General features: G+C 57.9%; 1 protein-coding gene across 3 annotated transcripts in view; it reads right to left on the reverse strand.

The window, feature by feature from the left end:
• GRM4 (glutamate metabotropic receptor 4) overlaps positions 1-27,719 on the reverse strand; it is a 112,689-nt gene that overhangs the window by 81,201 nt on the left and 3,769 nt on the right. For 2 of the 3 annotated variants that reach the window (XM_036248497.1, XM_036248499.1), the window contains exon 2: positions 19,796-20,693. In XM_036248497.1, the coding sequence (XP_036104390.1) occupies positions 19,796-20,314 (519 nt within the window). In that variant the 5' untranslated portion in view covers positions 20,315-20,693. Of the gene's footprint in view, positions 1-19,795; positions 20,694-27,719 lie in introns of those variants that run through there. The other variant, XM_036248498.1, reaches the window with a different exon arrangement.

Genomic DNA, 27,719 nt, shown 5'->3' on the forward strand with positions numbered 1-27,719 from the left:
TTTAAGAGCCACTTAACCACAGTGCCCAGGAGAAGCTGACCCACATCCCACTAACCTCTCCTCAAGGGCTGCCCGGGAGGAAACGGAGTCACCGGGGTTGAGAGGTGGCCAGGGCGCTGTTAGAACGGCTATGTACTACCTCTGGTCCAGCCACCAGCCCATAATAGTAGCTCCTGGCCCACCCTGAAGCTTGCATGTGTGAGCACACGTGTGGCCACCCCCATGCGTGAGGACAGCAGGCACAGCACAGCCACCACTGAATTATTTATTCAGTACATTGTTAGCACAGTAGACAGAGCAACCGTGTCTCCAGGCTTCAGTTAAAATATCAAGGCACCCGCACCGTCTGCCCGGCAACATGCCCAGCTGCCACCAGGACTGGCAGGAGAGCACCTCCCGGGAAGCCGTAAGTGCCCCCAAGGCCAACACTGCTGCCCCTCCTCTGCCTGCCAACAGAGAGGTGCTGTTTCAGAACCTGGACAGCGGCCCTCGGGCCTCGGGCTCCTCAGGGGTGTGTGGTCACCTTCATCGCAGAGGCTGCCCTGAGACCGGGCAAGCTCTCAGCACTCTAAAAGGCCATTTGGTAAATCGATGACTTAAAGGAGCCTTCCCAGCTTCCCCAAGCAGCCCTGGGACCAGCCCTGCTGGGTTTGAGCCTCACCCCAATCCTCCACCAGCTCCCAACCCCCTTGCTTCACAGCACGTGGCTGGCAGGCAGAGATCGCGGCTCGCGCCCCAGCTCCTCTCCCGGCTCCATGGCAGACTCGGGCACATCACATCCCTGGGCTCCAATTTTGTCACTCGAGAAATGCAAATGATGACAGCCAGGCTGTGACCTCCAGGGATTGTCACAATCGATAGAAGGGAACTTTGAAAAAGTAAAAACGAGGTGCAAATGTTGGCCATGCCTGAGAGGGCTTTAATTATGTACGAGTGGGTTTCTGCGGCCTTGCTGTCCCCACCCCAACCCGGAAACCCCCAGTTCTGCAGCACAGGCTCCGCGTGAGGAGAGCTGACAGATCTTTCAGGAGCTGGCTGGGTCACAAGCTAACTAGGTCACCCATGAGATTTAATTCAACAACCCCCGGACTAGAATGTGAGGCCAAGTAAAATCAAAGTGGGCGAGCTGAAAAAGAGCAAGAAAGCCCAAACACATGCCGTGAGTGCTGTGGCCGTGCGTGCGCCCCGTGGCCGTGCGTTTGCGCTGTGGCCATGCGTGCGCCCCGTGGCCATGCGTGCGCGCGCGCTGTGGCCGTGCGTGTACGCTGTGGCCATGCGTGCGCGCTGTGGCCATGCGTGCGTGCTGTGGCTGTGCACAAGCGCTGTGGCCGTGCGTGCGCGCCGTGGCCATGCGTGCGTGCTGTGGCTGTGTGTGTACGCTGTGGCCGTGCGTGCGCGCTGTGGCCGTGCGTGCGTGCTGTGGCTGTGCACAAGCGCTGTGGCCGTGCATGCGCGCTGTGGCCATGCGTGCGTGCTGTGGCTGTGCACAAGCGCTGTGGCCGTGCGTGCGCGCCGTGGCCATGCGTGCGTGCTGTGGCTGTGCACAAGCGCTGTGGCCGTGCGTGCGCGCCGTGGCCATGCGTGCGTGCTGTGGCTGTGCACAAGCGCTGTGGCCGTGCGTGCGCGCCGTGGCCATGCGCGCGTGCTGTGGCTGTGCGTGTACGCTGTGGCCGTGCATGCGTGCAGGCTCCGGGCAGCACCGCAGGCCTCTGCTGCCGCCTGGACGAGCCTGTTTCCTCCCCTGCAGAATGGGGCCAGTGACCCTGACTTTCTAGCCAGTGACAGACATTAGATAACCTACATGAAACTCCTCACACAGTGCCAGGAGCATAAACTCAACCACTGGTCTTACGAAGCACTTTCTAGGTTACAGGGCAGGAGACGGGCCAGCGAAGAAGAGACACCCCCTGGTAGAGCTAACGCGAGCGCCCGGTGTTGTCACCATCAGGATGATGGGAGAGGGGGCGTTCAAGATGGGCCTTGAAGCACAGGTGGAGTTCCCAGAGCAAACATCACAGTGAGAAGACAGTACCTCGGGAAACGCTTGGCGGCGCCTCAGAAAGCTGACTGTTCATGCAGCCTACACATTCGTGCGGAACGAGCCTTCGTGTCCACTGAGAGGCGGGCACACAGACGTTCTGGTAGCTTTACTCATGAGCCAAACGCTGGATTCAGCCCTGGTGTCCAGCAGCAGTGAATGGATAAAGAAGCAGCAAATTATGCAAACAAGCACACAATGGAATACTACAGGGCAGTGAACAGGAGAAAATTACCAATATACCTCCCACAGGGGTGGACCTCATAGATGAGGGGAGTGAAGGAAGCCAAACACAAAAAACATGATTCCGTTGATCTGAAGCTCAAACCCAGGCAAAACCGTTCTGTGCCATAAGAAGTCAGGCTCCCGGTGAGCCCGGGGAGGGGAGGCCAACAGGAGGGAATGCCGGCACTGAAAACATTCTCTGTCTTGATGCTGATATGGGTACATGCATTTACAAAAGCTTATCAAGGAGTATACCTACAATTTGAACACTTTACTGTCAACACATATATTGTGTGTATGTTATACTTCAATTTTTTAAAATGTAATGCAAAGGTGGACAGAGCATTCTTCAGGGGTTCAGGGAACATCAGAAGCAGAGGCTAGCAGACTGAACACCGAGGGCTTGAGAGAGTGGCCTAGGGGAACTACAAAGTGGGCGAGGTGGGCGGCCAAAATAATGCCACCCTGGGAGCCCCAGGCCTCTGCCTCCTCCTCCCAGGCCCCTCTTGCCATGCTTCCCACCTGTCCACAGCAGACGGTAAGAGGGAAGCCACCTGCCTCCCCTGCCAGCCTGGCCCCTGCCCACCTCCTCCCTCAGCTCCGCACTGGATGGAAGTCCCTGAGTGGTTTCCAGGGCTTCAGAGGATGTCATCCTGAGCGGGAACAAAGGGAGCACAGTCCCCCAGCCCCACGCCTGCCATTCAGCTCTGCAGTCTCCCTGGCCCCCACGCCCACGCCCACAGCACCACCGAGGACACCTGGTTCTGCCTCCCACACTCCACCTGCCATGTCCACCTGCCCACCCGCTGTCACGGGGAGCTCACCTGAGCACCTGTCTCTCAGGATAACCGCTCCAATTAAGTAGGGCCCGCCCACTCCTGCTTCCCACACCCAGCACCCAGCCGTCATCGCTGCATCTTGCGAAAAGAGCCATGGGAAACGCAGCCACAGCCAAGGAAGCAGCCACCAGTGAGACGTGGCACATCGAAGGTGATAGCGCCCCCCGTGGCGGCTCCGTCGCCATTGAACACCATGTTTCAAAGACTGTTTAAGGATATTGGAAAATGCTCCCAGCTGTAGTCTGAGGGACAAAAGCCAGCTATGGAACCACACAGACGTTACGATGTCAGCATCGTAAATCAGAGAGAAGAAGGGCTAGAAGAAAACACAAATGTCTCGGGGTCACTCTGGGTGGTGGGATGAGTGGGCACATCTCATTTGCTCCTCACGCTCTTCTGTTCTCCTCCACATCTGCAGGTAACATGTTGGCTTGATGACAGCGCCAACAGGACGGGGTCAGGGGACATCCGGCCACTCACACAGCAGGCCCCAGGCCCCCACCCCTGCTCCGTGGGGCAGAGGGAGGACATGAATCGAGCCCGGAAACCACCTGCAACACCACCCACAGGTCCTGCGGTAAGGGCTGCCCGTGGCTCCAGATGTGGAGGGGCTGGGCATGGCTGGGGGCCTGGGACCCCGGCTCTAAGCTCAGCTCTATCCTACGTGCCAGGTGGCTTCACCACATGAACTTCTCTGGGCCTCGGTTTCCCCACCTGTGAAATGAGGCATCTGTCTGCCCACTTGGCAGGATAGCTGCATGGAATAATCAAGAAGAGACTGAAAGTGAATTGGGCAGGGCAGTGACCGACCCAGTCCGTTTCCTGTGCTCCCCCAGGCCCTGTGGCCCTGGCACAGTGCTAACAGAGGCTCGAAGCAGCCCACAGTACAGCCCAAAATACCTGAAAACCGGGACCATATTTATAGGCTGAACCCCAGGCAGTACGTAAAATACACATATTTTCAACTAACCTAGAAACCAGGCAAAAGCTGAGAAAAAAGTCACTTCCTTGTTCAATAGCAAAATGGGGGCCTGTCGGTGGTCAGTAACTGTCAGTGAGCACAGCCACGCAGACCGGGGCCTGTCGATGGTTAGTAACACTGTCAGTGAGCACAGCCACGCAGACCGGGGCCTGTCGGTGGTCAGTAACACTGTCAGTGAGCACAGCCACGCCGACCGGGGCCTGTCGGTGGTCAGTAACACTGTCAGTGAGCACAGCCACGCAGACCGGGGCCTGTCGGTGGTCAGTAACACTGTCAGTGAGCACAGCCACGCCGACCGGGGCCTGTTGGTGGTCAGTAACACTGTCAGTGAGCACAGCCACGCCGACCGGGGCCTGTCGGTGGTCAGTAACACTGTCAGTGAGCACAGCCACGCAGACCGGGGCCTGTCGATGGTCAGTAACACTGTCAGTGAGCACAGCCACGCCGACCGGGGCCTGTCGGTGGTCAGTAACTATCAGTGAGCACAGCCACACAGACTGGGGCCTATAGATGGTCAGTAACTATCAGTGAGCACAGCCACACAGACCAGGGCCTGTAGGTGGTCAGTAGCTGTCAGTGAGCACAGCCACGCAGACCGGGGCCTGTCGATGGTCAGTAACACTGTCAGTGAGCACAGCCACGCAGACTGGGGCCTATAGATGGTCAGTAACTATCAGTGAGCACAGCCACACAGACCAGGGCCTGTAGGTGGTCAGTAGCTGTCAGTGAGCACAGCCACGCAGACCAGGGCCTGTCGGTGGTCAGTAGCTGTCAGTGAGCACAGCCACGCAGACCAGGGCCTGTAGGTGGTCAGTAGCTGTCAGTGAGCACAGCCACGCAGACCGGGGCCTGTCGATGGTCAGGAACACGGTCAATGAGCACAGCCACGCAGACTGGACCGGACCCACCACAAAGTAGGGATGTGCCCATGCTGATCGGTACCTGCTGTCTCCTCTGAAGTAGGCTCTGTGCCTGATTTCTCCTGATTTCTCTCAGGAACAGAGATTTTTTTTCCACACTGACACCTCTCTGTTAACAAGAAATTTTGACTCATCCCTCTGGACTCTATGGGGACCCCCAGAAGAAACGGATGCAGTAGTTCCTAACCTCGGGATTTCTCTCTCCCTCCCTCTCTTCCCCCCGCCCTCCCTCTCCCTCTGCGCGGGAGGGGAAAGCTCAGTGGGCAGCACTGGCTGTGAGGAGTGGGAGTCAGAAGCCGGGAGAAGTGGCCTGGACATGGAGCGTCCCAGAGAAAGAGGAGGTTTGAAGCTGCAGGTGACGAATAGGGAAGGACAGGTAGGGTTTCAATAGGGGAGGAACCATGTCTTTTCCAAAGGAAGTTTGTGAATTATACAAAATTAATATAATAAGTATGTACAATGTGCTCCAGGTGACAAGCTTTTCTCTCTCGCCTCACTCTGCTCTCAGGCGGGAGACTGAGGCAGTAGGTTCCCTGACACGTAAGACCGTGTTTACGTGGAAAACGGCCTCAAAGGGCTGGCAGGGTTTGGTCCAGGTGTGTTTTGCAGACGGAGAAACTGAGAAGCAGTCTCCATGACTTTGTCCAGGTGCCAAGGCTGGTCAGAAAAGAAGGCAGGGCACTCGCGGCAGAGAACTCGGGGGCAGTGCTGGGGGAGGGGGGGCTGAGCACAGGGTGCTGCCCTGGGACAGAGGACCCCATGAGCCACCTCCTGGCAGAGCCGCATTGTGAAAGGGACACACAGCAGCCTCGGCTCCACAGGACAGCAGAGTACAGCCTGGTCACACCACAGCGATGGGGAGGCTGGCAGTGAGGGTCCCCACCACCTTCCCCAGGGCATGTGTGGGAAGGAGGCCCCAGCTCCCCAGGCCTCCTGCTCCTGCCAGACCTGCCAGGAGGCCTGGGGTGCTCCTGCCCCCACCCCACCCCACATAGACCCACAGTGAGGGCCCACTCACCCCTGGGTGCTCCTGAGCTGAGGGCTGGGGCCCTGGGGTCCTGCTCTGGTCCCTGCACGAGGCTGCACCGAGGCCACCTGAGGAGGGCCACGGCCTCCTTCTGCCCCCCTACACCCCTCTGGTAGGAAGGCCAGGTGGACAGACACACGTGCCCGTGACCCAGCACCCTGTCACAACACACCCTGCGGAGATGTGCAGGGCGGCCGGGGCCCGGTCACCTGGCCCTGTGGTAAAAGCGCAAGACCTGGAAGACGTCCCTCATGGGGAGGCGTGGGGCATGTTGGCCACACAAAGGCCTTTCCCGCTGATGGAGGTCACCAAGCAGGTGCTGCAGGCGCATCAGTACGGTACAGGAAGACACAGATGTGCACACAGTTCCTGTACACTGGACAAAGGGTGCTTCCCAGGGTGCAACACAGGCACCCTGTGCCCAGGCACTCCTTGGAAAGGGGCACACAGGGAGGGTAAGGAAGGGCACACAGAGAGGTCACACACAGGGCTCACACGCAGGGCACACACAGGGAGGGCACACAGAGAGGTCACACACAGGGCTCACACAGGGCTCATATGCAGGGCACACACGCAGGGCTCACATGCGGGGCACACACGCGGGGCTCACACACAGGGCACACGGAGGGCACACACACAGGGCTCACACACAGGGAGGGCACATGCAGCACACACACACACAGGGCACACAGGGAGGGCACACGCAGCACACACACACAGGGCACACAGGGAGGGCACACACAGGGCACACAGGGAGGGTACACGCAGCACACACACACAGGGCACACAGGGAGGGCACACACACGGCACACACACAGGGCACATGGAGCACACCACCTCCAAGGCCAGGCTGGGGCATGTCCTTCTTCCTTTGAACGTCCTGGTAACGTGTTATGCATTGAAATAAGATGCTGTAACTGAAAAGAAAACTGTGCCAAGGGGCTCCCAAGTCCCCTGGGGCCGCTGGACAAAGGCTCACTCGGGACAGAGGCGTCTCCATTGGAGACCCTCTAGGTGCCCCACACACCCTCTCCTCCCCCACCCCTGCCCAGCCTGAAACGCTTCCGAGAAGCCAGGAATCAAGGCCGGAGAGCCCAGCTCAGGGGTGGGGGCTCCGGGCCTGCTGCTGGGCAGTGAGGGGAGGGCGGGCCCGGGGGATGGGGTGGAGGTGAGGGGCTCCTTCCCCCGGTGGGGTTTGTTGTACTTTCCTAATTGATTTTGTGTCTGTGTCACTGGGACGCTTAGATCATCTTAGAAACCACTTAAGCGATTTAAAATAATCAAAGTACTACACTTACAAGGCACTTAACATCTTCAGGCTGCACACAAACCCTCCAGCTGCTGCCCGAGGCCAAGCAGTCCTGGCGGGGGAGGTGGGCCCGTGTCAGGCCCAGCTCCTGCCGGTCACCCAGCCCCAGCAGCCCGGGAGCAAGCCCCCCCCCCCCCCCAGCACACCAGGCTGTCTCCCCAGCAGGCCTCTGGCCGCGGTTCCCTCCGGCCCAGGGTGCCCCTCTGCCGGCCAGGGTGCCCCTCCGCCTTGCTAATCATGGCCACTGACTCGACCAGTTGTCCTCCTACAGGAAGGCTCCCTGAACCCCCACCCCCAGGCTGGCTGAGCACCCACGGCCCTGCCCTGTCAGGAAGTTACTGCTCATTCAGCCCGAATGAGGGTCCCCGGCCCACACTCCCCTTTTTCTACAGCAAGCACCGCTTGTTCTGCACACAGCAGGGGTCTGCGACGTCTGTTGAACAAAACAGTGAAGGGCAGGGGCCCTCACAGACAGAGTGGGGAGACCCGCCTCGGGGGGACGCCAGCGCCCAGCCAGGCTGCAGGGCTCAAAGGCGACACGCTGCCCGGCAGGCAGCGAAGTCCAGCCTGACTGACTGCTCACCATGACCTCACCCCTCCTGGATGGGGACACCCGAGCTCACAGAGGTCCAGGGACTCACCCGGAGTCTCACAGGGAGTCTGGGCAAAGATGCAGGGGGACCTGCAAATGCCGCCCGAGAAGCTCCCTGGGCTGGAAGACACAGACCACACCCTGGGTCTCAGACTCCCCTGAAACCTGCTGCAACAAGTCCTGGGGGCTCCACTGGGGGCAACATGGAGCCCCCAGAGCGTCTTGAAGGCTCCTCCCCCAGCTCTGCAATCCCGCTCTCGGGTGTGACCCCAAAGAAAGTCCCCAGGAGCAGGCACAGGGAGGTCATGGGGACTGAACACGGCCAGGAAACGGAGGAAAACCGCACGACAAAGCATGAGCCCAGGGGTTGTCTGTGGACACAGAGACACAAAGGGCCCCGGAGCCCTGGCCGGTCTGGCTCAGCGGTTAGAGCGTCGGCCCACGGACCAGAGAGTCCCGGGTTCGGTTTCCGCTAAGGGCACGTACCTCGGTTGCAGTTTGTCCCCGGCCCTGGTTGGGGTCGTGTGGGTGGCAGCCACTCGAGGTGTCTCTCTCACATTGATGTTTCTCTCTCTCATCCTCCCTCTCTCCTTCCTGCTCTATCTGAAGAGAAATGCAGAAATGCCCTCGGGTGAGGATAAGAAATAAATAAAATAAAGTGCCCGAATTAAAGAAAGTAAAAACAACCCACAGGACAGGGCACAGGTCTGAGGGGGAGGAGGAGAGTGAGACCCCGGGCTCCTGCAGGGGCCTCGGATGATATTGGCAATGTTTTCTTTCTTAAAATAGAAACAAATTTGACACAAAACTTGGGCTTACTATCAATATTTTACTAAGCCTAGTGGTGGGTACCGGGCACTTCACTATGGGCAGTTCACTATATTATTCTCTGTAATTTTTCATAAGCTTGAAATCTGCGAGACCCACACTGAAGACACCATCCACCTTTACTCAAATAAAAGGCATACTTGGGAAAGCTGTGTGCACCCCGCTTCCTGCATGCCCCTCACCCCAGTCCTAGCCCTCCAATATCTCCCCCGGGGGTCTCGCACACGCTGGATTCCCTGCAGCTTCCAGAAGCTGAGCTCCGGGGAGGCGGAGGCGGAGGCTCTGGGCATGGGGAGGAAACCAAGCCCCCTTGCCCAGAGGGTAATGCTGCCTCTCCCTCCCTAAACCACAGCGGGGATGTAAGTGCTGCCTCTTCACTCCCAGCCCTGCCGCCAGAGCCCAGTAGGCCGCTCTGCTCTTGCCCGGGCCGGAGGGGTGCTTAGTGGCTTCCTCCCTTCAGGATATTTCAGCTGTGATGAGGTTTCTTTTTGTGTCTTTTGTTGTGGTTGTTGTTGTTGTCCATCCTCACCCAAGGATATTTTTTCCACTTATTTTTAGTGGAAGGGAAGGAGGGAGGGGGAGAGAGAGAGAAACATCGATGTGAGAGACGCATCAGTCGGTTGCCTCCCACACACACCTGCGGCAGGGGCTCTGGCTCAAACCTGCAACCAGCTACATGCCCTCGCCCGGGGATCAAACCCACGACCCTTCGGTGAGCCAGCTGATGCTCTCACCTCTGACCCACACCAGCCGGTGCTGTGATGCGTTTAAACACCCCCTCAACCCCAGAGATGCTGGAGAGCAGCAGGCCGCCAGCCTCCCACAGCCTGGTCCCCCTCACCGTACCTGCTGGGCCGGGGCAAGGCTGGACGAAGCACAGGTGCATACTCCTGGGGTTCCCTGGGGCACCTCTCGACGGACCCCAGGGAAAAACTGAGGCCTGGGAAGGACTCAGGTCCACAAAGGAGGGAATAAAAAGAGGGAACAAGGAGTAGAGTCCAGCCCCTCCTCACACACGATCACACTTCACAACAGCTACTGTTTCTTCAACACCTACTCCAGGCCCAGTGCCGGTTACTTTACACTGTCCCGTTTAATACAACCACCCTACCCATTTTACAGATCTGCAAACTGGGCCCAGAGAGGTCACGTGACCTGCCCGAGGTCACAGAGTCCATAGGTGGCAGAGCCAGGAACCTCCCTCTCCGAAGCAGGCCGGTGCCCAGCGACGGGCCTGGCAGCCCACTGCCCTGGGGAGTCGGCGGGGCCAGTGCATCCCAGGCGGGCAGAGCACAGCTCAGAGCACCAGCAAGACTCGCCCACAGTCAGGTCACACTTTCCTTTTTTTTTTTAATCCTCACCCGAGGACATTTTTCCATTTTTTGTTCAGATAGAGTGGGAAAGAAAGAGAGGGAGAGAGAGAGCGAAACATCGACGTGAAAGGGACACATCGAGTGGCTGCCACCCGCACGACCAACCAGGGCCGGGGACAAACTGCAACCCAGGTACGTGCCCCTAGCGGGAACCGAACCTGGGTCTCTCCGGACCGCAGGCCGATGCTCTAACCGCTGAGCCAAACCAGCCAGGGCTCAGGTCACACTTTCAAGGGGAAATTTCTGGGGCTGTGTAGGGGTGGGCCCGGGGCAGGGAGGGGCCCGGGGGGGCTGGGTGTCCACCAGGTAGTGCTCAGTACGGAAGCCACAGCCATGGCCAGGTATGAGGCAGGCAAGTGGCCAGAGTAGGCGCAAGGCTGGGGCACCTGGCAGGAACAGGAGGCCCATCGGCTGGACCTCAACCCTGGGGCAGAGAATGAGGCTGCCCCACGTCCCCCAGAGAGGCCCAGAGAGGGACCAGGAGGAAGAGAGAGGTGTGGGAGGGCACAAGAGGAAGCCACAGGAAGCCAGGGTCCATCGGGGAGGCAGGGGCTGGGCCAGACGCTCAGAGGACGCTGTCAGAAGGGTGTCCCTGCTCCCCGCCCACAGCTCAGGTTCCCCAGGCCCGCAGGGATCCCCTGGGACCCGCCCCTCTCCCCGGACAGAATGGAGGCTGAGCCTGCACGCCCTCGCTCCCGCCCAGGCCCCCAGGTGAGTGGCAGAAAGGTCCACTGAATGTAAAGCGGCGTTTGCCTTCTTCTCATTTCCAACACGTCCGCATCACGAACATGCTGGTTTAATGACTCGGGAGGAAGCCCGAAAGCACACAGCTCATTCAGGGCTGGGCAGGGGGAGGCAGGGGCTGGACCCTCGGGTGGCGTGAGCCCACCACTGCGGCTCCCTGACTCCCTGGCTTGTCTGTCTGTCCGTCTGTCCTCAGGCCAGGCACTGGTGCTGGCAGGAGGACAAGGGAGGTCCAGCCCAGTCCTGCCCTGGACATGGTCATGGACTTCGGGGAGACCATGGGCAACCCACTCACCCCAGGATCACTTCAGCTTGGGGGGGCAGGAAAGTCTTGGGTTTGAATTGAGGTTGAAGGAGGGGTCCCACTCTGCCCACCAGACATCAAGAAGAGCATCCAGGAGGGTGTGGCCCAGGCCTGGGTGCGAGAACACGGCCGCGATGGAGGCACGTGCGGCAGAGGGAGGGCTGGAAAGGCAAGGCTCAGGTGGCCGTGGCGGTCCCATGGCCAGCCTGACACCCGGAGTGAGCTCAGGTGGCCGTGGCGGTCCCGTGGCCAGCCTGACACCGGGAGTGAGCTCAGGTGGCCGTGGCGGTCCCGTGGCCAGCCTGACACCCGGGAGTGAGCTCAGGTGGCCGTGGCGGTCCCGTGGCCAGCCTGACACCCGGAGTGAGCTCAGGGCTCCACTGCAGGAAGACCACTGGCTGGAGTGGGCAGTGCCTCCCTGACCTGGTGCCCATTTCACAGGGAGGACCCCAGCCAGGGTCACACAGAGGGTTGGCAGCAGAGCCTAACAGACCCGAGGACCATCACACAGAGGGACTGGGGGCGCTCACCAGTCATCCCTCTGCCAACGGCCCAGAGCTGCCCCTGCGCACTGCAGGGTGCCCACCTGTAGGCCTCGAACCAGGTTCTGCCCCGGAGGTTCCCACGCTCTGGCAGCAGGAGACAAGGATGGATATTACCAAGCCCTCCTGTGCACCCACCCACTGCCAGCTCCCATGATATCACTCGACTTCCACACCTGAAAGGCGCACATAATTCTGCCCATCTTGATCCTCCCCTCCTGCCTTCCAGAGCTATCTGAGACCTCCCTCTTGAGCTCCTGGGTCAAGTCAACAACCAAGCACAATCTGCCCCAGGGCCTTTGCACTTGTTCCATCTGGAACACTCTTCCTACGGCTATCCATAGGGCAACCCCCTTCACTCTATACAGGTTGATTAACAAATGCCCCCTCTTCTATTTTCTTATAATATATATATATATTTTTTTGGTTTTAGAGAGAACGGAAGAGAGAGATAGAAACATCGATGAGAGAGAACATCAATTGGCTGCCTCCTGCATGCCCCCACTGGGGATCGGGCCCACAACATGGGCATGTGCCCCGACCAGGAATCAAACTGGCGAACTCTTGGTTCATGGGTCCACGCTCAACCACTGAGCCACACCAGCCAGGCAAATTCCCCCTCTCCTAAAAGTCCACCTCTAATTCCATCTAAATTGGCACCCCTTTGCTCTGCAGGGAACTGCTCCCCATGTCATTACATGGTTTTTTTGTTTGTTCACTTTTTGGTTAATTGTTACTCAAGGATATTTTTCCATTAGACAGAGTGGAAGGGAGAGAGAGGGAGAGAGAGAGAGAGAAACGTCAAAGTGAGAGACACATTGATTGGTTGCCTCCCGCATGACCCCAACTGGGACCCGGAACTGAACCCAGGTCCGTGCCCTTGACCAGGAATTGAACCTGTGACCCTTCAGTCGGCGAACTGACGCTCTGCCTCTGAGCCAGACCAACCAAGGCACATGTTTGTGTGTTTGCCTGTTGCTGCCTGCCTTCCCCTTCACCAGGGAACCCCACCAGGGCAAGGTCTCCCCGTTTTGTTTCCTGCTGTATAAAGTTGCTCAGTGGTCGTTCTCCACCTGGTTTGCACAGGGTGTCATCTGGGGAGCCCAGGCCTATGGCAAACCAATCAAACCTGCATGTCTGGAGTGGAGCCCAGTACCAGGAGTTTTGTTTGTTTGTTTTGATTTGATTTTTAAAGACAGGGAGAGGGAGACACCAGTCAGGCAGTGCCAGAGTTTACACTCCCTGGGTGCCTCCAGTGGAGAGCCACTGCTCCAGCAGTGACAGGTTCAGGGGTGTCCAGTTCAGATTTGGGGAACAAACAAACGAACGAACGAACAAACTTTTTACAGATGGGCAAACCGAGGTCCCAATGAGAGTGTGAGCCAGAAGCCAGCCATCGTGAACCCGAGCCTCCCAAGACTCAGCCCCTCCACCACGCCACGCACCTCGCCCAGGGGCCTGTCAGCTCCGACCTGGTCTCTGAGAGCCCACCAAGCCTCCCTCCAGGGCGTCTCCAAGAAATGGTCCCCAAAGGCCTCTGCTCCCTTCTTTTAATTCTGCAACATGAGCCTGTTTGCCAGTCCGTGCCAGGGCTGAACCCCTGCTTCCACTCCTGCACCTGTTTTCAGAGGGGTCCTGCCACCCCAGGTGCCCCTCCTGGAAAGGGGGCTTGCGAGATTGCGGGGAGGGGGGCGCTCCCTGGAGAGGCGGGCAAGGCAGGAACACTGGCGCCCTGAGGGGAACTCGGAGCATCCAGTCCAGCGGGCAGCAGAGCCTCCCAGCAGGTGTCCAGATGCAGACGCGGCCCCAGGTCTCATCACCCTCTGAGGTGCAGGAACAGCATGCTCCCAGGTGGCCATGATGAGCCCCAGGCTTGAGAGCCACGGAGCAAGGCCACTGGTACCCCAGCGGCCCCTCCACGGGAGGGTGCAGCCAAGAGCACAGGAGAAGGGGCAGAGTCGTCTGGGGTCCCAACCCCCGGGACTGCTCCCCACGCCCACATTCCCCTCCTCCACTCTCCCTCTCTCCTCTCCATTTGGGCCCCCTTCCCAGAGTCCTGCCACACAGGGACACCTGGGCCAAGGGGAAGACTTGCTGTAAAGTCAGAGAGGACAGCCCTGAGGCCGCCCTCCGTAAGCCCACCCTCCCACCAGGCCCTCCCTGGGCCGCCCAGCACTCCAAACACTTGAGGTCTATCAAAACTGTTCTGGTGACACCGGTCCCCAGCACCTAAAGGTTTTGCACACATTGTTGTTCCCCCAGAGAAGCCATTTCACAGAGGAGTAAACTGAGGCTCAGAAAGGCCTCACAGTGAGCATTCGGCCAGATCAAACCCAAGCCAGTCTGACAGCCAGGAGATAGACAGCGAGTGGTGAAAGGGGTAGATTTAGGGCCGCACAGCCTGGATTCATACATCAGTTCCACCACTTACCAGCTGTGTGAACTTGGGCAGGTTGCTTAAGTTCTCTGTGCCTGTTCTCCATCCGGAAAGCAGGGGTAACAACGGTACTCCCAGCCCCGGGCTTGCTGCGAGGACCCAGCCTAAGGGTCCCAGAGGTGGGTACTGGTGGGCGCTGGTTTGGCCCAGCAGCAAGGCGGGCCCTGCAGGGACTCGGCAGACCACGGCCCCTGCTGTTGTGCAGAATTCTGAGGGAGGTGCAGCTGCAGCGGCCTCACTCCCCTAAGTCCCTTCCGCCAAGATTTCCTGAGGGCCTAGGGCTGGCCAGCATCATTTGGGGTCCTACAGGCACAGCTCAGGGCCCAGCAGGGGTCTGGCTCGGTGCTCAGTGCTGGGCCCAGCTCGGGAGCAGCCCAGACGATGCGGCATGAGCCCGGCATGAGCCGCTGCTGGCCGGGCTCCCACCCAACTTCATGGACGCTGGACTTTGAATGTCATAAATTTTCCTGTCATGACACGATGATGCTTTTGATTTTTCTTCATTTAAAACACAAAGACCATTCTTAGCTCATGGGGCACACAGAGACAGGCGGCAGGCTGGAGGGAGGCCGACGGCAAACAAAAACAAAGGCCGGCCGACATGGCCACCAGCTGGGCAGGGTGGGGCGGTCTCTGAAAAGTCCGTTTAAGCTTAAGGTTATGTACAGGTCCAGCCTCCGAGAGTGCGGAGAACACGGCAGACCGAGGGGCCCTGGGGAACACAGCACGGTGTCGTCACGAAGAGCAGCGTTGACGGGAGTGACAGGCACCAGGAAGAGACAAAGGACGTGGTCAGGTCTCCAGGTCACTCAGGACCTCGCAGACGGCATGGAGTTCAGGGTTTGCATGTTAATCTAAGAGCAACGGGAAGTCCATGAAAAGCTTAAGCCCAGTGATGAGCAGACCTGAAGCGGCCTTTAGAAAGGTCGCGCTGCCGCCGAGCCCAGGTGTGGCTGCAGAGGCCACCTGGAGGCAGGGAGCAAGAGAAGAGGGGGAGACGCAGGCCAGGGGGTGAGGAGTGCTCATGTCCAGGTGCTTTCTGAAAGGAGAGACTGGGATCTGCTGACAGTAGGAAGAGGGTGGTCAGGTGCCGCCACGGCGTTTGGCCTGGGCGCCGGGAGGACGGAGCTGCGTTCAGGGGGGAGGGCCAGGTGTGGAAGAGTGTCTGGGCTCTCTCGAAAGTTTCTATTAGTTGTGCAGTCAAAATACTTTGAAGACACCAAACCCACAGCCTCAACAGAATAGCTGGGGTTAGCTAAGCCACAAAGGTCCCCCGGGAGCCCCGGGCTGGGCGCTGAGGGTCAGACCAGCCAAGCGCCAGGCAGGCGGCTTTCTCCAGCTGCAGCCGCGAAGCTCTGCAGCACTGACAGCCCCACGTCAACAGGCGAACCCACAGCCAGGCCGGTGCACAGGCTAGCGTCAATCTCCAGCATCCCTGGCCGGGCCTCTCTGGGAAGCTGGGGCACCTGCCCACCCCCTGCTGGCTGGCGTCCCCTCCATCCTCCCTCCTGCCTGCCCCTTCGTGCCCTCCCTCCACTCCACCCCACCCCTTCTTCCCATCACCACTTGTGACAGCGAGAAAACTCTCATTATCCGAAAGTTAGGTCGGCTGCTCAGTCTCAACACTGCAGGGAGAGGCAACAGACCCAGCAGATGGTGGGGCCCCTCCAGGATCAGCCTCAAAGGTCACCGTCTGTCACTGCCCACCCACTCCAGCCTCTCCTGTGTGGACGAATCTCTCATGCTGACCTCAGACCCAGCCACAAGCTGCGCGATGACATTTCCTGCGGGCTGACTGTGTGCCAGGCACCGCAGGAGGCCTTTCGTGGCCATGAACTCTCAATCCCACACCTGGTCTAAGAGCCCACTGTCATCCCCATTTTACAAATGAAGAAACTGAGGCACAAACAGGCTAAACAATTTGCCCACATGGCCAAGGCTGCCTGGCTCCAGCGCCCAGATCCTTGGCCAGCACACGGCTCTCTCCTTCCAGCCTCCGCTGTTCTCTCCACTGTAACTCCAAGATGGGACTCGATGAAATGATTTCTGGATCCTTCTGTGTTCGTACAGGTCCAGAACTTGACAAGCGCTTCCTTCAAAGGCCCATATATGTATGTTCTTCTGCCCCCGACAATGGCTGCTCTTAGGAGAAGGTCTTGGCGCACGCACACTGCGGTGTCAGTGGCTGACACGGTGACAGGATATGGCGCGAGCACTCTGGCAGAGCAGAGGGTCAAACCCAGGCCTGACTGGCTGCAGAACCTGGGCTGCCGCCACAACATGGCCTTGTACATGCTCTGGGTTTAGGATCTCATCCAAAAGGCATTCTTTATATCCATCAATATTCCCTCTCCTCGGAGAATGGAGCCAAAAGGAAGATGAAGGAAGATGAAGGAGGAGGTGGGAGCACAGAGGATATGCTGTCAGACCCATGACTTCCCAAAGTCAGGGCTTCCGATGCCCTGGGATTGAGCCCCACGTCCAACCCAGCGGATGTGGGCAGGCAGCCTGGAAGGAGTCAGGTCTGGGAGGCGGGACCTGACTTCCGGTGTTGCCCTGCTACCTGATCAGGGCTGGTTCCACATCTGCAGGAGGGGGCTGGCCCCTTCGGGCTCTGCTTTGTTCACACCCTGACTGCATCCATTAGCATTCTCTAGGCAGGAAACCAGCCCCAGTGCCCCAAGCCAGAGCTCCCCGGGAGCTGTGCACAGGAAATCCACCTCTGAGGGGAAGGCTGTCACAGCCTCAGGCAGACGTTCCCAGCCACCCGCTAATGGCCTTCGTGGGAGCAGGAGCTGCCTGGGACCCACTACGGTGCCCTTTGAAATCAACACCTGACAACGCAGCCCCCCAGGGCCCCCCAAGAGGCCCCTCCCTCATCCTCTTCTGCTTGAGGCTCCTGCTCCTGACCTCCCTCCCCAAAGTTCAACCGTTTTGCCTCTGTAAATGGCTTTTAAGTTTCTCGCCCAGCCTCTCGTGTCTATCAGTTTAATTATTGAACAGCCTTCTTGTCGCCAGCCTGGAACATTAACACTGTTAAAGGGAATGCCGACCACAGCCATCAGTCTCCCTGGGGCTCTCCCATCTCTCCTCTCCCCTCCCTTTCCTGGGGGCCCCTGACCCCCACCCCAACCTAATCTGAGGAGGTGCAAACTGAGGCCCGGCCACATCCACAATCCACCTGACCAGAGAAGGAACACCTGTGAGCCCCTAGGCTGGAGAGGCACTCGGCCCCAGAGCCCCTAATCCCACCCAAGACCTTCCCAATCCTAGAAACAGTTCGCACAGAAGTCACAGCCTATCCCTTGTGTGACACTGGGCACCTCACCCCAAAATATCCATGTTTCTAAGAACACACTTTAAGGCCTAATGCAGACAGTGACCTTTCCTACCTCTTTTGCCATGTGTCAAGTGACACCTCAGTTCCTTTGATCTTTTCCACCTCCCTCTAATGTAGGCACAGCCTCCCCTCTGGGAGATGGGGAGCGACCCTCACCAATGTCATACTCCCAAGGGCCCAAACAGGCTGTTTAATAGAAAGCTCAGATAAGGAAGCTGCAGCAGCCCCACCCAAGCTCTGGCCTTCACAGAGGCTGGGTGTCTGTGCCCCACCAGACAGGCTGACAGGGGTTGTCCCCTCTGCTAGATGACCTGGCTCTCCTCACCTCCAAGGCAGGTGGGCTGATGTGATGACTCAGGTAGCCCAGGCCACCACCAGGCCCCAGCGGGACAGCCAAGCCCTGCCCCACCCCTCCCAGGCCTCCAAGCCTTGTGCAAAACTGAGCAGGTGGAAGGATGGAACTAGGCTACCACTCCCAAGTCAACCCGCCGGGGACGCCTGAGCAACACAGCTCCCAGGGACTGTCCAGGTGGTCCTTGGCAAGGGCAAAGTTCCCTTCAAGTCTCCTACTTCCTTCAATTCTGTTTTGCATTCTTCATCATGCACCATTTGTTTGCAAATTAAAGTAGTGCTTTCATTTAGATCATCAAGTAAAACCATCACTGACAGGAAGAAGGTGCAAGGCAAGGACCACACGGCACACGCAGCCCACAGCAGCCCATGGCAAACTTCCAACCCCACCCATGTCATGACAGGACAACTCTAGCCTCCTTCCTTTCCCACCCACACCATCCCCAACACAGGAGTCTTCTGAACATTCACCCCCACTTCGACCTGGCCCCCACAAACACAAAATACTGAGGCATGGTGGGATTGGGCAAATGGGTTCCCAAAAGGGTCCAGATGAGAGGGCTCTAGGTCCAGCGTTTCCTACCCTGCATGGGGCCGACAGCCTGTCTCAGCTCAATCCTTAACTCTGGAGACTCTGAGGAGACAAGGGGCCAAATCCATCCAGAGGCTGACAATCTGACACCAGGGGGAAGAAGGCACTCAATGGCTTCCTCTGTGCATACTTTCCTCCTCACCTTACCCTCTCCCTCTCTCTCTCTCTCTCTCTCACACACACACACACACACAAACATACACACGCACATGCACACACACAAACATTCACACACGCACACACAGGCGCATGTGCACACACAAGCATGCACATGCACAAACATGCACGTGCACACACAAATGTGCATGTGCACATGCACACACAAACATGCACATGTGTGCACACAAGCATGTACGCACAAGTACACACGCAAACACGGGCACACAAATGTGCACAAGCACACATGCACAAACACAGAGCAAACAAGGAGGCTTCGAGAGAGGAGCAGGCACATAATTACGGGTAAAATGCTTGTAAATGTTTTTCTCTCTACACGGTAGCTTTCAGTTGCTTTACCAGCTTAGCAAAGCACTTGGCTCCCATTGAATTGCAAATCAGCAGCTCCTGCCCCAGGAAGAGAGGAAGGGAGGCGGCAGGGAGGGAGCAGGGAGGGATTCCAGAAGGAAAGGGAGAAGGTGTGTAAGGAGGAAGGGCAGAGGAAGGAAATAAGTGAGGGAAGCTTGGTTCAGAGCCAAGGGCACCAGAAACAGGGACCGCCTGCTTGCTCCAGGCCTTTTTCCATCCTCACCTCCATTTTCTGTGGGCTCGGTGGCCCAATGCCCATATGAAAAATCAGGACACATTTTCTAACCATAATCTTGGGGTGTAGCGAAAGGGCATGCGGGGCTTTTGTAGTGACCCAGAAGAAAAACACATCTTGGGAATTACAATTATTTGAAAACAATGTCAGAATAAGTCTTACCTTTCTCCCTGGAAACACTCATATTCCCATTCCATCTATCTGTCTGTCCTTTTAATCTGTCTACCTGTGTAACTGTCTGTCTTTTTCTATATCGGGCTGCACATCTCCTCCCGCCTGTTGTTCACCAGCACTTCCTTTTCCCTTCTTGGCTCAGAATTCCCCGCTGAGGAGTGGAGCTGACCGAGGAGCTGCCAGCGGCAGGTGCTGTTTCAGCACCACGGTCAGCACCACAATGCTGGTGCCGCCCCCAACACCATCACTCTGCTGGGCTTAAGTTCTACATGTAGGACAGGCCCCAAATTTTCAGATACTACTCCCGGGGAAAAAACTGTTCTCTCTGGGAGTAAGGAAGAGAAGAGGAGAAAGGAGCTGGCCAGGCCTGGCACCGTTTGTGAAAGAACACCTCCGAGGCCAACTAGCAGGCACTAACCTTGAAGAGACGAAGGATGTTGGCCACCATGATGGAGACTGAGCTCCCTGAAGCACCGATGACGCCCACCACGCGTTCAGGTTTAGTGATGATGGGTGGGCCGCCACTGCCGCAGCGGACCTCTGTGCCATCCTTCTCGATGAGCGCCTGCACAAAGGTCAGTGACTGCTCGAGGGCGTGGGTGTCCCTCGAGCAGGTGTCCAGAATGCGGGCGCCCAGCGTGATGTTGGGCAGCAGGTCCGGGTCATTGTTGATGCGATCCAGAGCAAAGAGCATGGCCTCCAGTCGGTGGATACCCTTTTCCTTCTTAAGTTCTCCACAGGCCTTGCCCTCTGAGCCCCGGCCGTGCACCGGGAACAGGCCTCCCAGTGTGATGTCCCCGTCTATGCGGATGGAATTCATGTGGGGGTGGCCCTTCGGCTTCCCCAGGGAGGAAGGTACCCAGGGGCCATAAAGGCTGAGGAGCAGGCAAAAGGGCAGCTGGGCCCACCACCAGCCCCAGCCTCTCTTCCCAGGCATCTCGGCAATCCCTAGAGACCCATGAACAGCAGGCCCCACTCCTACCCCTGGCAGGCCCCCGGCCCCACGGCCTGGGTGGGCATAGGTAGAGCAGCCCCCACGCGTCTCTCCAGGGCAGCTTCAGCAGCAAGGTGGCTGCAGGCTGCCGACAGGGTAAAGCATGCCAGTGCTCCTTGCCACTCGGCCAAGGCTCAGCTGCACACACAGGCCATGCACACCAGCGGCAGGGAATGGCCACGATGCAGCAAAGCTCTGGTCTTGGTCCCCACGTCCTGCAGGCCTGTTCTTGGTGGATGACTGTGAACTGGGGAGCGTGCTCCTAGCTTGGCGTATCTTGGCATCAAAGAGGAAACAGCTCCAATGCTCTCCTCCTACCAACCTTAGAGGGGAGAGAGAGAGAGAAAAAGAGAATCAAATAGAAGCCCAAAGAAGACATTAGCTATTCTGATCTCTCATCGGGAGCCTGAGAGGAGACGCTGGAGGTTATCGCCAAAGACTCCACATATCTCCTCATCTTCGCTTCCTCCTGGCTGCTGCGCAACTTCAGTGCAAATGGGAGAGCTTAAGGCAGAAAATGGGTCATGTTTGAACATTTCTTAAGGCCTGTACCCACTGCCATCAGAGCCTGGATATCAGAGAGCATGCTCCCCAGGGACAGCCTGGACTTGGGAGGGACAGGGCCCCTCCTCAACACTCATCCACATGACAAAGAAATAAGAAACCAGTCCCCTTGAGCCCAACCCCATTTTAGAGATGAGGAGACTGAGGCCCAGAGCAGGAGAGCATTTTGCCCAAGTCACATAGGTAGAGACCAGCAGAACATCACCTAGCACCCAGCTTCCCAGCTCAAAAGCCAGAGACAATTAGGCTCTTTGGGGACTCGGGGACAAGGAAGGCCAACAAGGGCCCCTGGAGAAGGAACCAGGCTGGGGGCTGCTTCTCTGAGGGCTGGGGGGAAGCTGGGGCTATCAGGGATTCAGGATGCTCCTGACTCAGAGAGCACAAGGTGGGCCCTCGCGTTTCATATTCCCACCGCTGCCAGCGGCCCCAGGCAGAGAGCACTGTGTCCATTGCTCCTTCTCTCCCCACTTCCTCCCCGAGAGTGGGGCTCAGGTTACGGCCTGAGCTACTGCACACTATTAGGATCATCGTCATTATTACTGTTGTTGTGATTAAATATTTATCTGCAAGGGTAGAGGAGAAGACACCAGCTCTTCCTCATCTCACTGCTAATTTGGGCTAATTCCCCCTGGGGCTCCTTCCCTCCCCCAGCCTCCCGGCTCAAAACCAGCAACCTCCCTCCTCTCAGCTCAGGCCACAGGGAGAAGGCTGGAAGCTGAGTCAGGGCTGGGCTGGAGGGCCAGCCCAGGCGCCCTTCCTCATGGGTTTGTCACATGAAGACCAGCAAGCTACCTGCCCACTGTGTGCCTCGGTTTTCCTAACCATTTGGAAGAAGGGCTTGTGTTTGGAGTAGGTCTCCCAGGAGATGTGGTCCGTCCACCGAGGCTAAGCTGTGGTCTCAGAGCCGCCAGCCCTCCACCTGAAGTCCCTACAGAGGCCCGGACTGCTCCATTCCCGCGACCGGGAGGGGAGCACCAGGTGAAGAACCTGCGAATCCAGCCTCAAGTCCTGGGTTTCTCTGCCAAGCCCCTCTGGACCCTCACATTTCACCCCTCATCAAAACGCTCCCTCCCCGCTAGCTCCTCAGAGACCAAGAACACTGTTAATTCTCCTTGGCCCATTCTGCAGGTGAACCGGAAGCCCAGAAGTCAGGGTGGGCCAGGACCCACAGCCAGCACCAGTCACAGAGAGCCCCGGGGATGCCCGCAGGAAAGCTTCCTAACACCACCCCCACCCCTGAAGCCAGGATCCAGTGGCTTAGGGCTGGGGTCTGTGCTTTGGGGAGGTGTAAGAGCTGTTAACACACAGGAGAGGGGGTGGCTACAGCTGAATGGAACTGTCATCATCACACACCTCCATGTGAGTTCATCAGAGCTCCTTCCCAGGTGGCTGTGGGGACCTGGTTGCTGATGCCAGTACTAAGCAATTCAGAATGAGAAACTGGAGAAGCCTTAGACAGATGCCACGTCCTGCTACTGCCCTGCTGGGGACCAGGCATGTCCCCTAGAGAGTCCTCAGTTTCAAAACCTGTAAAATGGGTGGGTTGGAGGAAAACCCAGCCGAGGAGACATACTGTCCCTGGAGGGGCATTTTCAGCTGTCACAATGATGGCAGGGAGTCACCTACTAGCCTGCATCCGGCAGTGGTCAGAGGTGCCATGCAGACAGTCCGCACAAGGAAACACTGTCTCGTCCAAGTGCCAATAGTGTCCCAAGGAGAAATAACAGCAAATGATAACATACCGCATGTTATCTGTCCTCAGTGCTCTGTTTACATTCCCTCGGGCAGTGCTCACCCCCTACGAGCAGGGGGTGTCTTTGTCCTTATCACCCAGATGAGGAGACTGAGGCACCAAACCCCAGCTGGAGACACAGCCTGGGGACACAGAGCCTGCGCGGGCCGGACCACTCCACCACGCGGGCCCCGCCCAGTTCTGCCAGCCTGGGGGCTCAGGCCTGGTGTTCCTGAATTCCCAGTGCAGGGTGTGGGGCACCGAGGCCGCAGCAGGGCACTGGGCTGGGAGACAGCGCACAGGCAGGCTTCCAGGTCCTCCCTGAGGTGCAACGTGGCTTCTCCTTGAAGCCTGAGCATCTGTGGGCTGGGCAGTGTGCACACACAGGCACCACACGTACACCATGTACACTAGACACACGCGCGCGCAGAAAAGACAGAGATCCACATGGGGAAGGAGGCCTCAGTGAGGCAAAAGGCCCAGGATCAGAATCAAGACCCCAAGGACGGGGGTCCTGCCCGAGCTGGCTGGACTGCCCAGAGCCCCCCTCCACGGGGACCGGGCCCCACTCCTTCCCTCGGTCCCGCCGGGCGGCCTTTTCTGAGCTTCTCCAAAGAGCTGGGCACACCGCCGCAGCTTCCGGCCCCCCTCCTTCCTTTGATCATGTAACAGGAACCAGGGAAAAGTAAAAATACCTGTGAATGAAAGGAGTCAACAAGAGCAGAGGCTGGGAGGGGGCTGCCTCCATCCGCAGGGGAGGGGAGCAGGCGGGAGAGGCTGGGAGCCCTCAGACCATCACCCTCCAAGTCCAAACAGCCAGAGAAGCTCCACCCTGGGACAATTAGGGGCTCCCTCTCCAGGGGAGACCGCCAGGGTGGCTGCAAGTCGGAGCCAGCGTGCTCCCCTCACCCAGGCCTCTCCTCCCTGCCCCCTCTGCCCGCTCTCCCTCTGGCCCTTGCTGCGGGCCCTGGCTCCAGGGGGCAGACGGGCAGGAAGGAGAGGAGCAGCGGGAAGAGGACAGTCATGTCACATGGCAACGGCTCGCTGGTCAGCGGCATTTTCCAGAACATTCTCTTCCGTGAAGGGGATTTGAGGGGAGCTGTGGTACGAGGGGGGGTTGGAGTCCCCCCTTGCCCTGGCCCAGCCACCCACCATCTGAGGGTCTCTGCTTCCGGGCTGCAGAGGGCTCCAGTCTTAACAAGCAGAATTCCAAGCTCCCCGAGGTCCAACCTAAATCCTTCCCTCGGCAACCAGGGCCTGAGCCAGGAAGAACCACAAACCACGGAACTACCAGATCCACAGATCGCTACTGTGATTTACTAAACTCTGATTGAGTTCTCACTGAGCTGCCTTTCATTTTCCCAAGCCCAAGGAAATGGAATTTTCCCAAACTCCAAAATACAGGGCAGTGAGAGGGAGTGACCCTGCACCGTGCAGGGTGGAGGGGGACCCGGGGGCTCCCTCCTGCTTGCAGTGCTCTGAGGGGCTCCCAGACCCTGCTCCCCAGTCCCGCCCCTGGGGCTCAGCGAGGACAGCCAGGCCCTCCCAGGGCTGCCCCAGGGCCCTGTCCTCTGCCTTCCTGAAGCCAAGCCTCTTGACCTGCTGGGGCCTGGTCCGCTCACGGTCCTCATGTTCCCTTCAGCACGCATTTCATTTCCGGCACCTCTGGCCCTGGGACCCCGCTGGCCGGGCAGAGGCGGGGTTGGCTGGACAGCCTGGACTCGAGGAGCAGGTCGGCAGAGCCATGCTCCACCCCAGCCGGGCCAGTGACAGGGTGATCTACCCTGCACGACTCCCGTTCTGTCCAGGGGAGAAGGGGGGTGACCAATTAGCTCCCTGACACCCTAGTAGCACAACTCTCTCCCCACTTGAGGGGATCCTGTTCTACTCCTCCTGATACTGCCACATCCCCGCCTGCACAGCAGGCATCCCCAGCAGGTTTGTGGAAATGACTGAATGATGTGAGTGATGACTCCTGGGCTCGACCCACCCTTCTCTCCCAGGTACTCGATTTATCCATGAACAGAAGGAGCAGCCCTGCTCCCAGTCACTCATTCAGCCTGAGCCCTGTTCTAGAGCAAGGAGGAGGGCACAGTGGGGGTCCAGGCACAGGCCCCCTTCCCTTCTCTTCCTGGGGCTGCTCCAGCTCACCAGCCTAGGTCGTGAACCCTCCCAAGTTCAGAAACACCAGACCTCCCTGTTCCAACAAAAAGGCCTGATTCAGAAGCAACTCGTTCTGTGCTGGGCATGTGGTGGGCACTGAGAAATATGTGTGAAAAGAAGAAGGAAGGAGGATGGAGAAAGTAATTATTTAGCTTAATGCCCATGGCAAGAAAGGAGGGAAAAACCTTAAGTCAACTGCCTGTGCTTCCCCCTCCCTGATTACCTCCAGCTTCCTCCCTGTGATACTCAGCCACCTGACGAGATCCTTCCTCCTCCAGGAGGCCTGCCCTGCTTATCCCAGTTCCTATTATCTCCTTCCTCCACAGCTAATGCTACAGCAACTCTGTCATCTGGCACTGATGAGCCTGGGAGCACATTAAGGGCCTGTCGGAATAGCACCACCCTCACCTCTGTCCCTGTGCCTAGCCCAAGGCTCAAAACACTCAAACAATTCTCAATAAATACCGAGACAAAACCGGGTCCCTGCTCAGGGCCAGCATGGCAGCCACCCTACCAAGGCAGAGCCCGGAGCAAGGGTTCCATGGACAGGAATCACACCTTGCACTGAATTTTTATAACCCCCATGTGTCAGGCAGAGAACACAATCCTTTCTGCTACAACCATTCAGTCACTCGATGTATCACTCAAATATGTGTTGAGCAGCCACCATGTGAAAACAGATACAAACACCTGCCCTGTGAAGCCAACGTCCCCGTAGGGGGTGGCACAGGAAAGACAATAAATACATCCATACACAGATGTGTGGCACTTCAGCGAATCAAGGAGCTATGAAAAAATAAGGCTGGTAAGGACACAGGGAATGGCCTAGAGGGACTTTTTCAGGGGGGAAAAAAGTCAAGGAAGGCTTCCCTGTACAGGTCGCATTTGAGTAAAGATTAAAAACAGTAAAAGGCCCCAGCCAGGTGGCTCAGTTGGTTAGAGCATCGTACCATACACCAAAAGGTGGTAGGTTTGACTCCCGATCAGGGCACATTCCTAGGTTGCAGGTTCAATCCCCATCAGGACGCATACAGGAGGCAACAGATAGTAGCTAGAACAGCAAGTGCAAAGGCCCTGAGGTAGGCATGTACTTAGCATTCATGTTCAAGGAACGGCAAGGAGGCCAGCATGACTGGAAGGCAGTGGAGAGAGAGGTAGGAGAGGTCAGAGAGGGTGCCAAGCACAAGATGAAGCAGGACCTGTGGGCCATGGTGTGGACAGAGAGGTGAGGGCCCACAGGAGGGCTTTGAGCACAGTGACAAGCAAGGATTCATGATAAGAAAAACCTGAGCCTGAAAGGGCAGCTACCTGGTAAGGCCATAGCAGCTCACATCAGTTGGAGGACAAAGCCCTTGATCCCACCAGTTCAAGGCAGAAAATGTCCAGCCCTGACCTCCCCCCTCACCCAGAGCCAGGGGGCCAACCACAAATCTCATGCTTGCCCAGATCTTCTACCACCAGCCAGCCCCTCCTCTCGTGCAACCCCCAGGCCTCTCCTTCCCACCCCACTGACCCCTGCAGGTGCCACCACCAGCCTGTTTTCCCGCACAAGACCCAAGTGGGCAAGTGTCTTTGTTTGCAGCTGTTGCTATTGTGGGCTACCCGCTAATGCTGTTTTTTCCTCTCTCCCCTTTCTTCCTGTCTCCCCCTCATTACATGGGAGCTCCCCCAACCCCAGCACTGCACTAAAAAGCTGGGGCCCACTGGCTTAGCAAGTCAACACCCAAAGTCAACCATCTCACACAGCGTGAACATTGTACGGCCCTGGGTGAGACTTCCATCCCCAGGCCACACCGAGGCTGGGCACAGAGAAGGGACAGTGCCGTCTAAGCAGCCATCACCCACCAGAAACTTAAGAATCAGGTCAAGTCCCCAAGGCTTATTTCAGTATTCAGATCTAAAAACAACCCTGGAGCAATGGCCGTCTTTTTACTAAAAGTCATGGGCCCCAACCAGAAAACAGGCCCCGGGGGTAGTATCTGCCCTCCTGAGGAACAGAGGGGAGGCTGGGAGGGCGAGTGTGAGACGCGGACAGGACACAAAGCTCCTGGGCCTGATGCACGGGGCCCAGCCCGGGATGAGCAGCCGGCTGAGCTCTCTGGGGCCTCGCGGTCATCACAGTCCACGGGCAGCCAGCGTTCTCTCCACACCCCAGCCGGCTCCCCAGCACGGCTGGGCCCGAAGTGGCATGGGCTCCCCAATTACTGCAGATAAGATCTACCTTAATTGAATGGGGTCCAGATAATGTCATTCTGCCCTGCGTTCCCCGATGTAGTTAACACACGTGTGTACACACATATTTAAGCCTCACTGCTGCCACGAGATTGCTAAATGGTGAGATTAATAATAAAACATTTTGACAGGAGTCATCAGCTTTCATTTAAGAGGTGATTTTTACTACCCTTGTGGTGCTCGTTTTTCCAAGGAGCCAAGAGAGCCAAGGACAGGCTGGAAGAGGCTCTCTCAGGCCTGCAGCTAGGGGGTGGGCTGGGCAGGGCTGCAGGGCAGGCCTTATCTTCTCTAATCAAGTTCTGTTTATCCACCTCCCTTTCAGGCTCAGGCAGTGAACCAGAGGTGGGGGTAACTGAGGCAGAAGCACCCAGAGTTTGACTGGAGGGTGGAGCTTGGAAACAGCTGCAGCCCGGGGTGGGCTAGGAAGCTGGAGACTCGGCAGGAACACTCAGTAGAGAGAACCAGGGCTCCCGGGGACGAGGGGAAAGGCAGCCTGTGCTCTGTACGGCCAAAGGCAGTGAAATCTCTAAATTAATTTTTGATAGTCCCCTGCTAGCTAGGGCAGAGTTGACACGAAAACAAGCCATCCCTGCTCTTTGCAGGAGCTGGCACCAGGCTGGGTGGGAGCGAGAGAGCTGGAATCCTCTGCTCCAGGCC

This window comes from Molossus molossus, unplaced genomic scaffold (assembly GCF_014108415.1).
Source record: "Molossus molossus isolate mMolMol1 unplaced genomic scaffold, mMolMol1.p scaffold_m16_p_8, whole genome shotgun sequence".
Taxonomy (NCBI): domain Eukaryota; kingdom Metazoa; phylum Chordata; class Mammalia; order Chiroptera; family Molossidae; genus Molossus; species Molossus molossus.